The sequence below is a fragment of the Cotesia glomerata genome, linkage group LG2 (assembly GCF_020080835.1).
Source record: "Cotesia glomerata isolate CgM1 linkage group LG2, MPM_Cglom_v2.3, whole genome shotgun sequence".
Lineage (NCBI taxonomy): Eukaryota > Metazoa > Arthropoda > Insecta > Hymenoptera > Braconidae > Cotesia > Cotesia glomerata.
Genome location: NC_058159.1, coordinates 18,774,302 through 18,785,105, shown reverse-complemented (window position 1 = coordinate 18,785,105; position 10,804 = coordinate 18,774,302). Strand labels below are relative to the sequence as shown.

Here is a 10,804-nt window from a genome sequence, read left to right as displayed (position 1 = left end):
AAAAAAAAAAAATTTTTTTTTATTATTATTATCATTACTTTATTTTTTTTCTTTTCTTTTCATTATTATTTTTTATTAAAAATTCATTACTGCTAATACTTCAAATATGTTCCAAGTATATCATATTATAATATTATAAAAATCAAAATTGTTTACTGCGTTAAAATAAAAACTAAGTAATCATAATATCATTCATACCATCTAATACTTTATCTGCCAGTTTAATTTGTTTAATTACAGCTGCAGACCAATCAAACAAAAACACAAAAACATAAAACAATTAATTAATAATTAAAATTTTATTTTATACTTGACGACCCGGTGAACTTCGTATCATCTAGATATATTTGTGAAAAGTATAGTCAAAACTTAATACAAAATTTTTATTTACATTAAATGCAACATATTTATACACTTAATTAATTTAAAGCTTTCTGATGGACTACATTTTTTATCTTTTCTTGCGGTGCGTAAATATATAAAGATGGTGGTTTTCCGACTCACGAACACGCGACGTATAATTTCCCATGCACGAAACACGGAAACTCCGATTTGATTCCCACATTTGATTAACTTCGACAACCTAAGTCAGGTCGTCTTCTCCTTGGTATTTTGAAACAATAACAATAAAAAATTTCTTGCGCACTGACAAATTGATGATAGATTTTATTAATTGGCTTTAAATTAATTTATTTCTTTTAACAACTAACTGACACTTTTTTTTTATTTCTGAAAATAAAACAGACCAAAAAGATCGGACCTCACTTCACTGCTAGGAACGGACCCAAAGAGATCGGACCTCATTACTCAGCTCAGAACATTGTGTATTGGAAAACTAAATTGTCGTTTTTAGTATTTTCTGTTGTTTATTATTTGTGTTTTTCACCTTCCATTTAAATCTTCCCTGAACTTCCAAAATTTCCTGTTTCTCTTGAGATTTTATCAAATTTTATATCTGTAGGAACTGATATTTGAAGAATATGAATTTTTTGACAATTAATACCCTCACACTCTTATGTAGGGGAGAAATTTCATAAGATCCTATTCGAGATGATTTCTACATTATAAATAAAAGATTCTTACAAAACTTCGAGTCTATAGAAACTATTGTTTGGAAATTATAGTTTTTCATTGCTGACGTCCCCGCAATCCCTTTTGGGGTTAGAATTTGATAAAATTCATTCTTAGCTGAACTTAAAATTATACACGAAGATTCCTACCAAATTTAGAGTCTGTAGAAAGTTAAAGTTTGGAGATAGAAATTTAACATTCTAGCACCCTTCCCCGCAATCTTTATTAGGGGTGGGTTGCTGTAAAATTTGCTCTTAAAACATTTCCGCACCACATGTGGAAGACTCCAACTAAATTTGCCGTCTGTAGGATCTATAGTTTGAAAATTAAAAATTTTCATTGTTAATATCTGCCCCCGCAACCCCCTGTGGAGTGAGCTATCGTGAAATTCGTCCATAGATTATTTCTATATCCCTTACAGAAGATTCCTACTAAATTTAGGGTCTATAGGATCCATAGTTTAAAAACGGGAATTATTCATTGTTAACGCCCCCGCAATCCTCTTTGGGGGAGGATTTTTTGAAAATTTTTTTACGTACAAACCTTCTCCTGAAAATTCTGAAGACAACAAAAAAAAAATTAGCCCAACCGGTCCAGAGGTTCTCAAGTGATGCGTGGACATACATGCGGCATTTTATTTTTATTCCTATAGATTCAGCCCAGCAAATAGATCGAAGTCTAGAACGAAGTTTCGACCATTTGCTCAAGGGAACTTTCTATTTAATTCACTATTTATTTACAGGTGACGACTCACCAGTCCATTCACACATCTAATTCCCAGGTGATTACTCACCAATCCACTTATCCAATTCCTCATTTACCACTATCAGGTGACTACTCACCAAAACATTCATCCAACTATAGGTGACTACTCACCAACACACACTACTATTAGGTGACTACTCACCAAACCATACTACTATCAGGTGACTACTCACCAATCCTTCATCTACAGGTGACTACTCACCAATCTATCATCAACAGGTGACTATTCACCAACTTTTCTTCTTACTACTATCCCATCTAAGCATCCTTCCTAAGTGATCACTCACCACTAACTCCTATCACCCTACTATCCTCATACCCGGTGACGACTCACCGACTCTTTCAAAGAGCTAGCTCGGTTCAAAAATTGACGGGGTAGTCTTGGCTTGGCAGGGGGGATTGAGACACTACAAAATGTCCCGATGTTACCAGCCTGGCGAACTACCACCCGAAATTTTCGTTACCGACACTAGCTAAATTAATGTGTAGCCCCGTGACGTCACAAGACGACACGAGGAGGGAAAAATCAGCTACGAACCTCAAAACTTGAGCGATGATCGACACTTCGATCTATCCCCCGGTGTCAACCACCACGCAAAATATTTCTTAGTCATTTTACTACTATTACCACTATTACTGCTATTAGGTGACTACTCACCAAAATCTCAATTAATCTAAAAGTTTATTATTTGATTTAATATTCTGTATTATTTTCTATTAAAATTATTATTTTTCGCATCAGGTGATTACTCACCACGCTCACTAGTATTATTACTAAATTAGTTATAATCTTAAATACAAGTGTTCTGTTTCATAAATATTTCGTTACCGAAATATTATGTCTTGTTTAAAGTGTTGATTTGGTGAAATAAAGTTAAGTTTCTTTTATAATCTTTGTCGCCAATCACGATTTATTACTGAGAACACCAACATTAATTTAATACGTCTACAACTATTTCGGCCAATCTCGTCAATCAAAAGGGTCAATCAAGGACGAAGGGTCATCTTCGCAGTCAAATTTGTAAGTAATTAAAGCAAGTTAACTGGCACGCGCGAGAACTTTTGTCTAGACCTTTTCTATTAAACAAAATACCGACATTCATACGGAAGCGGAATATTCCAAAGAGCAGTGGATCCCAAAACTTTTTATGAAACTTAGGCGACTATTCTCTTATCCGCGAGGTTTAGTGGGCTAAGGAATTAAATTTTTTAAGATTGAAAAATTTAGTGTTTCAATATATACATCTATATATATATATATATATATATATATATATATATATATATGGGGCATTCCACGCCAAATCGACCACTTTTGACTCGCATAATATTGTTATGATTCTATTTTTCAAAAAAAGTCAATATGTCAAATTTTGTGGGATACGACGTATTAGAATGGCAGTATCGATATATGCAGGTATAATTTTTGTTGGAGAGTCTTTGATAGATGTATATGTGTTGTTTTGTCGCAAACTCTCCAAGATGGAGAATTTCCGTAATTATTTATTCTTCTTAAACTATTCAGGAACCAGGATCAGGAATTCTTAATTTAAAATAAAACACTCGGTGTTGGGGTGAATAATTATAAATAATTTATTCCCCAATGGGAGAAAACTCTAGCAATTACGAGAGAAAAACTCCTCGAAGATAGATACAGTCGTGTATGATATGAATAAGTGTGTGTATGTAAGTGAAACAATTGCACTAGGTGTACAATAAGGGTGAGAAAGGATCTCAGCCGCTATTAGGTTGTTGAGGTCAACCGGTACCTGTTAATAATGATCCGAGAGGATCTGAGGTTTTTGATCCGAGAGGATCAATGTGCGTTTGATCTGAAAAGATCGATTTAATTGATCCGAGAGGATCGAACGTATTTATGATTTGAGACAATAAATTGATTAGTTAAATTGAGATGAAATAGATTTTAATTAGTCGAATTGAATCTATTTTGCAATTATAAAACTGTATTTAATCAATCATATATTATTCGCGAGAATTTATATTAATTGGTATATTAATGATTTATATGTGGGAAGCACTGTGTTCAATATTTTTAATGTAAGTTAAAATTTATATTATGAAGTTAAATCGATCAGAAGTCTAATCAATTATTGATTATTGTCAAAGAATATTAAAGTTGCACAAATAATTAAATGATGATGAAATCACGCGTCTTTGTTACACGGCATATAAGTTAAAGACAATGGCCAAGACGCCACAATAAATATACCGCGTCACAAGTATCAAAATGATTTTACCTTGATTACGGTGAATTTATATTATTTTTGCGGTAAAAACAACACAAAATTAAATAATTACTTGAGTTGATTTGAATATCAGAATGAATGTAATATTATGTAATTTATTCACAAGGAAATAGCACAGAATAATGAGATTAGCGAGGCTAGCGGGTATATTGTGTTGGTCACAGGTCCCAAACACAACTTTTTTGTACACATGGCGTCTAGCGCCTCGTGCTTCGTGCCGGCTGGGCTTCTTCCCACTAGCTCATGGTGCGCAGGTGCAGCAGCCATTACAACGTGTTATTGGACATGTTCGCGGAGAACAGTCATAGAAATGACTCTTGTTGAGTCTCGAGTATAGTTAAGCTTTTGGTATAGTTATGAGAGTCGGGGTGACCAACTCTCTTTTGCCTTGGCGGCAAAACATGTGTGAGAGAACACACCCTAATGCGCATGTGCGCCGCGCCCGTCGCACCGAGGCACGTCGGTGCTCCTTGGCTTCACTTGTCCGACGCACATAGTTGCGTCTACATCATTACATATCTGAGAGTATTCCTATACTGTATTTTAAGAGAATATATCGAGTTTAATTTAATAATACGTGTTGTTAATTAAACACCCATCAACTCTGCCCATCTTTCTAATAATTTTTAGTAGATTTCATAGAAATCTAACTATTGCATTGGTCCTCATGACGGAACTTTTGAAAAATTTTGTTATATTTCGACAGCTCGTCAAGCGGATTCAGAAAATGCATATGGTTCAAAAGTTTATATAGGTATGTATGTATATATATTAGGGTGTGCCAAAATGTAACTTCCGTGGAGAACCTTTTAAAATTGGAATTTTGACTTCCACTTTTAACAGCAGCTGTGTTTGGGCATTTCCTGAGATATTTCGAGGTGAGAGGATTCATTTGATTATTTATAGGATTTTTAACAGAAGATTTAATTGGGCACTTCCGGCCAAATTTTGAATTTTCACCGGAAATGCCCAAACTAAGCTTCTGTTAAAAAATTCTATGAAAATCAAATACATCGTCTCAAACCAAAATATATCAGGAAATGCCTAAACGCAGCCCCTGTTAAAAACGGAACTCAAAATTCCAATTTTAAAAGGTTCTCCACGGGAGTTACATTTTGGCACACCCTAATATATATATATATATATATATATATATATATATATATATATATATATATATATATATATATATATATATATATATATATATATGTATGATATAATCGGCATTGTCTCTTCTCTAACTTCCGTAATTCTATACGGATCTCCATAAAACGTAACATACTTATTCTTAGGACGATTTCCGAGGTTAAGTTTTAAGATGAGCCAAATCTGTCGAATAGTTTAGAAACGAGAGCAATTTAAAAATTTTCAAAAATCAAAAAATTTTCACTTTTACCTTATTTCCGTGAAATAACAATGGAACGCGACATACTATCGGATTTCTGTAAATTGTATTTGAAAGCTTATTAAGTAAGCTTTAATTTGCATACCTCATTATCAGTATAGTCCAAAAATTACCTAGTTTCTCAGATAGATACAATGAAATTTTACTTTTGCATTCGTTTTGATGTCATTGTTTCTTTTTTTTTGTATACAATCCTGGTAGTTTTTTTTTATATTTATTATGAAATCTACTTCCATTTTGGTTGCCGAACGGTCTTTTTTAGGTTGAATCTTTTATGCTAGCTTTTTAAAAAGGCTCACAGTAGAATGAAGATGCAAATATATAAATGTTTTGTGTAATGCTTTTCTACCGATACTATGTATATACTAGCTGACCCGGCAAACGTTGTTTTGCCATGTGAATAATTTCTAGAGAATTTCTAGTGTAGAAAAAAAATTACTAACTTATTGGAAGTGTATAAGGATGTGGAATATGAGTGAAAAAGGCCTGGCGCGCTGTGAACGATGAGGGAATGTTGTTTAAAAATAACAAAATACCAAGCATTAATTGTTTTAATTTATTACAAGTAATAATTATTTATATAATTAATTAATTACATAATATTAATCTCTTAATGCTACAGCGTGAACAATATTTTTTGTTAGCCCGTCTTTAGCTAATACAAACAAACTTGATGGTTTACCCACTCGAGAGCATGCAACGTATAATTGTCCGTGTGAAAAACATGGTGTGCTCAAATCTAAGCCACAAACAGACATTGTTTGGCCTTGGGATTTATTAATAGTCATTGCAAATGCCAATCTAATCGGAAATTGAATACGCTTAAATTGAATTGGCACATCTGTGGGTATAATAGGTATTCGTAGTATCAATATATTTTCACCTCGAAACTTGCCATTTAAAATGGTGCCTTCGATAACGTTTTTCATTAATTTTTTAATGACTAATCGCGTACCGTTGCATAGCCGTGGCGGGTTCAAATTACGAAACAAAATAATTGGAGTTCCAACCTTCAATTGTAAGTTATGTGGTGGCATGCCTGGCAAATCTAGTGAGTTCAAAAACTCTGTTGGAAAATTTACAGCTTCAGTGTAATCGCAAACTGTATCAATAGATTTATATGATACCAAGTCCCCTGGCAATAACTGTTGTATCTTCAGATTTAAAATGTCAACGTCCACATTTTTTGCAGCTAACATTGCTCTTTCTGCAAGCCACTCGAGATTTATGTAATTCGTGTGTACATCGGGAAATATTTGTTCAATGAGAGCATCTTGCGAATCAATGATTGTGCAGAAATCATTTGCTAATTTTATGTATCCAGTTTCAGCTATAGTGACTTTTCCATCGCCGATATCTAAGAGTTGTTTTGAGAATGTTTCAGCGGATGGATCTTGAAGCATTTGAACGCGCATATTTACTTTCAGCTGTACTATTTCAACATTACGCCATAATGTCGATGATTTTAAGCAGGCGTTGATTTTATCAGCGTATATTGAACGTGGAATGACGGGAAGTGTTTATCTGAAGTCACCTGAAAGGACTAACAGAGTGCCACTAAATAGTTTGTCGTTGTTTTTAATATCTTTCAATGTCCTGTTCAACGCCTCAAGCGAATGTTTGTGTGCCATGGTACATTCATCCCAGATGATAATTTTACACTGTTTCAGCACTGTGGCTATAGACGATTGTTTTTTTATGTTGCACACTGCGTCAGGGTTATTTTGAATATTTAGTGGTAGCTTAAATACTGAATGAGCTGTTCTGCCTCCATCCAATAAAGTTGCCGCAATGCCCGATGATGCAACGGCCAATGCGATGCCATTATTGGATCGTATTTTGGCGACCATTAGCGAAATAAGGAATGTCTTGCCAGTTCCACCTGGTACATCTAAAAAGAAGAACCCACCTTGTCCTGCTGAAAGTGCGAGCATAATGCGGTCGTAAATGGTTCTTTGTTCCTCATTCATTAGTGGGACATTGCGAGTAACAATCGCCGCCGTTTCTACAGTGTTGTACTGCATTTCATGATTCATTTCAGTGTTCATTAAATCAGTTGCACCTCGATTTGGCGAATTCATACCGAAATGACTGAGTGGTAAGTTGGCAATGATAATACAAAGATCCTCAATAGCAATCAATGCTTCATTATACATATCGTCGCTGAATGTTATCGCCAGATCGTTACACCGTGTACGATGTTGATGCAATATATCATCAGTCATTGAATCTTTGTGATTATCCCACAATATCTCTGCTCGGGCTGGAAAACATGTAGTCAACACTATAGCGAATAGTAGACGAATTTGTATTGCTGTACAGTTCAATGCTGCTTCAGCAAGCATACATTCCCACTGATTGTCATCTTCTAGCAAGCCGAGTGCAAGACAAGCATCTTTATACGTTGTATACTGTTGCCCATTCACTTTACGTATATCTTGAAATGACAATGGGCCAGTAACATTAACCAACAATAGTCGAAGATAAAAGCACTCAGTCTGTCTTGGATTCACTGTAAATACTCGCCCCAAGGCGTTTGATTTGAATAAATTGGGGCATGCATCAACTGGTGAGCCTTGCTTGTGGGGTATCCATTGTTTTGTTTGAGCCCATGTGAAATAGCGTGGTACTTGTGAATAGAGTAAAGTACGTGCAAAGGCACCAAAATCATCCGCACGATTACACAATTCAAAAAATTCAGTGAGTGTAGTTTTTGGTGGATTTATAGCACGATCAATCGCTGTCTCGTTCGTGAAATATACATGCTGATCATTTTCAAGATGAACGGCTAACTGAACAACTACTGGATCCCGTTCATAAATTGGAAAACCAAAGATACGCCAAACAGCTTCATTGGAGCTGATGTACCGACCTATTTGGTAGAGCGTTATTTCATCGTTTTTATTTACTGGAGGAGCATTCACATTGGTATTTTCCACTCTAAACACCGCCATGTCACTGCCTTTATGGACATACTTGCAAATGTATTTGATGCTCTTCACAGAACTCCAGAACTCAACATTAATATGAGCATTGTATGTTTTGCTCAGCAGGGGCGAATATGGCACGACCCAACGATTGTCAATATCAATGTCTGTGTTGCTGATGTTTTTAATAAATGATTGTCCGCCATTATCTGGATTCCTTCGACGATATATTGGATATCCGTCGACATTTGTGATTGTATCGTTAGTGAAATCTTTAGGGAAATTTTTTGTACATTTTCCATCTGACATGCAAGGCGATGAACGATTAAAAGTACCGCGTGGGCCATGAATCATGTTTGCTGTAACAATATCAAACAGCAATTGATCAGTAGACGGATCGGGAATTTCTGCAGAAATTATATTATCTATTTATTCAGGACGGATTTTGTCGATTAGCCAAACCAAAATGTGGGCATGAGGTAATCCTCGCTTTTGCCACCCAACCGAATACAGCCAGCAACGTGTGGGACCGAATACATGTGATTTAGTAATAAAATTTATCAATGACTTCAGCTTTTGTCTAAACACACGTGCTGTAATGTCATGACGATGTATTGCATTTTGGCCAGGCAACAGCAAAGATGTAATCTCTGGCCATTTTGGATTACATGTGAACGTGATAAATAAACACGGTCGCCCATATTCGCGCACGAAAGTCAGAGCATCCTGTATATACTCTTGCATATGACGTGGACTGCCTACGTACGATGATGGTAGAATGACAGAGTTACCAATTTCGGCGGCGTCGGCGTTGTTGACAATAGCATCTCGCAAATGAATGTACTCTTCCAGACGTAGCTTGAGTTGATTATATCGTAAGTATCGTAGTCGTTCGCCTTCTATCTTCGCGTACATGTCGACCATGAATTGTTGACAAAGCTCTCGAAATCGTAGAATGACGTTATCCAGCCCGCGTCTAATCTTCAATCTATACGCATAATAATCCTTCGAGCTAACGTTCTTGTTTGTTTCGGCTCCTGTAATAATATATTCATAAATATTAATTTAAGTTAATTGCGTTTAATAATTTAATTGTTTTGTTAAAAGTGTAATAATCAAATTCATAATAAATGAATTACCTGATACGGGATCTCGTTTAATATTTATGCTATATCCGTCTTGTCCCTTCCAGAAGATTAGCGGATATTGGAGAGCGTCATATGAACGGTGTGTATCAGCAATGAACTGAAGATTATTATTTCTCCTACGAATCACAATTTCTCGTGCACCTGTACGATCGCCAACCATGATTCCAGCAACGTCGTCAGCAACCGGTGCATTGAATCTACAAATGTGTTCTCCAGCTGGTGTTTTATCAGGATTAATAACAATAGCGTGATTATCGCTTTCTAATTTGTGCATGTGGGATTTGAATATTTTCAACAATTCATTATGCTCATTCAATAGAGCATCCAGCTCGCTGACGATGCGTCTAGCAAAGAATGAATCAAGGTTATTGTAGCCACAACGTGCATCCACCCGATTGGCTAGTGCGCTTCCGGAGTCCTCGCCACCCATAAAGTAGATTTGTAAAAATTTATGTGGTTCGTTTGGCATTGGCAGCAATGAGCCTATTTTATGATAAACTTGGCCTCTGATTTTAAATGTAGAATTGTATTGTTGACCATTTGCATTAGTATTTTGAACTACTTCTGTTGCTCCGAATGATGTCATTTGAAAGCATGAGTTGAATGTTCGAATGGACTTCAGGAACACGTTAGAATCTGGATCTGTGCCGATAAGCAAACCGTTCAATGGTTCCAGTGGTGTTTCAATTACAGGTAGTTGTACCTTCCCTGACGCGCAACACATCCCGGCTGGTTCATTTTTGAATTTCAAAGCATGACAATACGGGCATTCTTTGTCCATAGCACCAATTACTACTTTTGAATGAGCATAATATTCAATATCGGGCTCATACTGGAATGCTAGACGCAGAAATGATGTAACTACAAATGCTCGATGTGCCTGTTGGCGTTGTTGGTCATTCGTTCTGCGTCTATTGACAGTAAAACGGTGTGATTGTCGTTGTTCTAATCTCATGACTTCATTGCGTTCAGCTCGTGTATCGTCTGATTGTTCTTGACGCAATTGCGCCATTCTCACACGCGCTCCAGTATTTTCTTCCTGAACTTGTTCTTCGGTTCTTTGGGCTCTTCTATTCCCGAGTAAAAACAGAATTCTACCGCACCACCGCTGCACTACAGCCGTGACAATTTTGATTATTTTACAAGTGCCGCACCACCGCCGCACCACAGCTGTGACGCGCTCGGGTAAAAATAAAATTATTATTTTTTACGAAAAAA

At 35.9% G+C, this 10,804-nt stretch overlaps 1 protein-coding gene across 1 annotated transcript; it reads right to left on the bottom strand.

Annotated features, from left to right (window-relative positions):
* Positions 1–234: 234 nt before the first annotated feature.
* LOC123259048 lies at positions 235–10,016 on the bottom strand. Its single transcript, XM_044719311.1, has 4 exons — positions 9,728–10,016; positions 9,230–9,475; positions 7,263–8,845; positions 235–240 (listed from the first exon to the last, which is right to left on the bottom strand). The coding sequence occupies exons 1-4, from the start codon at positions 10,014–10,016 to the stop codon at positions 235–237; spliced, it is 2,124 nt and encodes a 707-aa protein (XP_044575246.1).
* Positions 10,017–10,804: the final 788 nt, after the last annotated feature.

Coding starts and splice junctions, on each gene's coding strand:
- LOC123259048 (XM_044719311.1), bottom strand. CDS start 10,016: ATGGGTGGCGAGGACTCCGGAAGCGCACTAGCCAATCGGGTGGATGCA. Junction 9,476..9,727: donor CATGGTTGGCGATCGTACAG/GTGCACGAGAAA, acceptor ATATTATTACAG/GAGCCGAAACAAACAAGAAC. Junction 8,846..9,229: donor CGCCGACGCCGCCGAAATTG/GTAACTCTGTCA, acceptor TAATTTCTGCAG/AAATTCCCGATCCGTCTACT.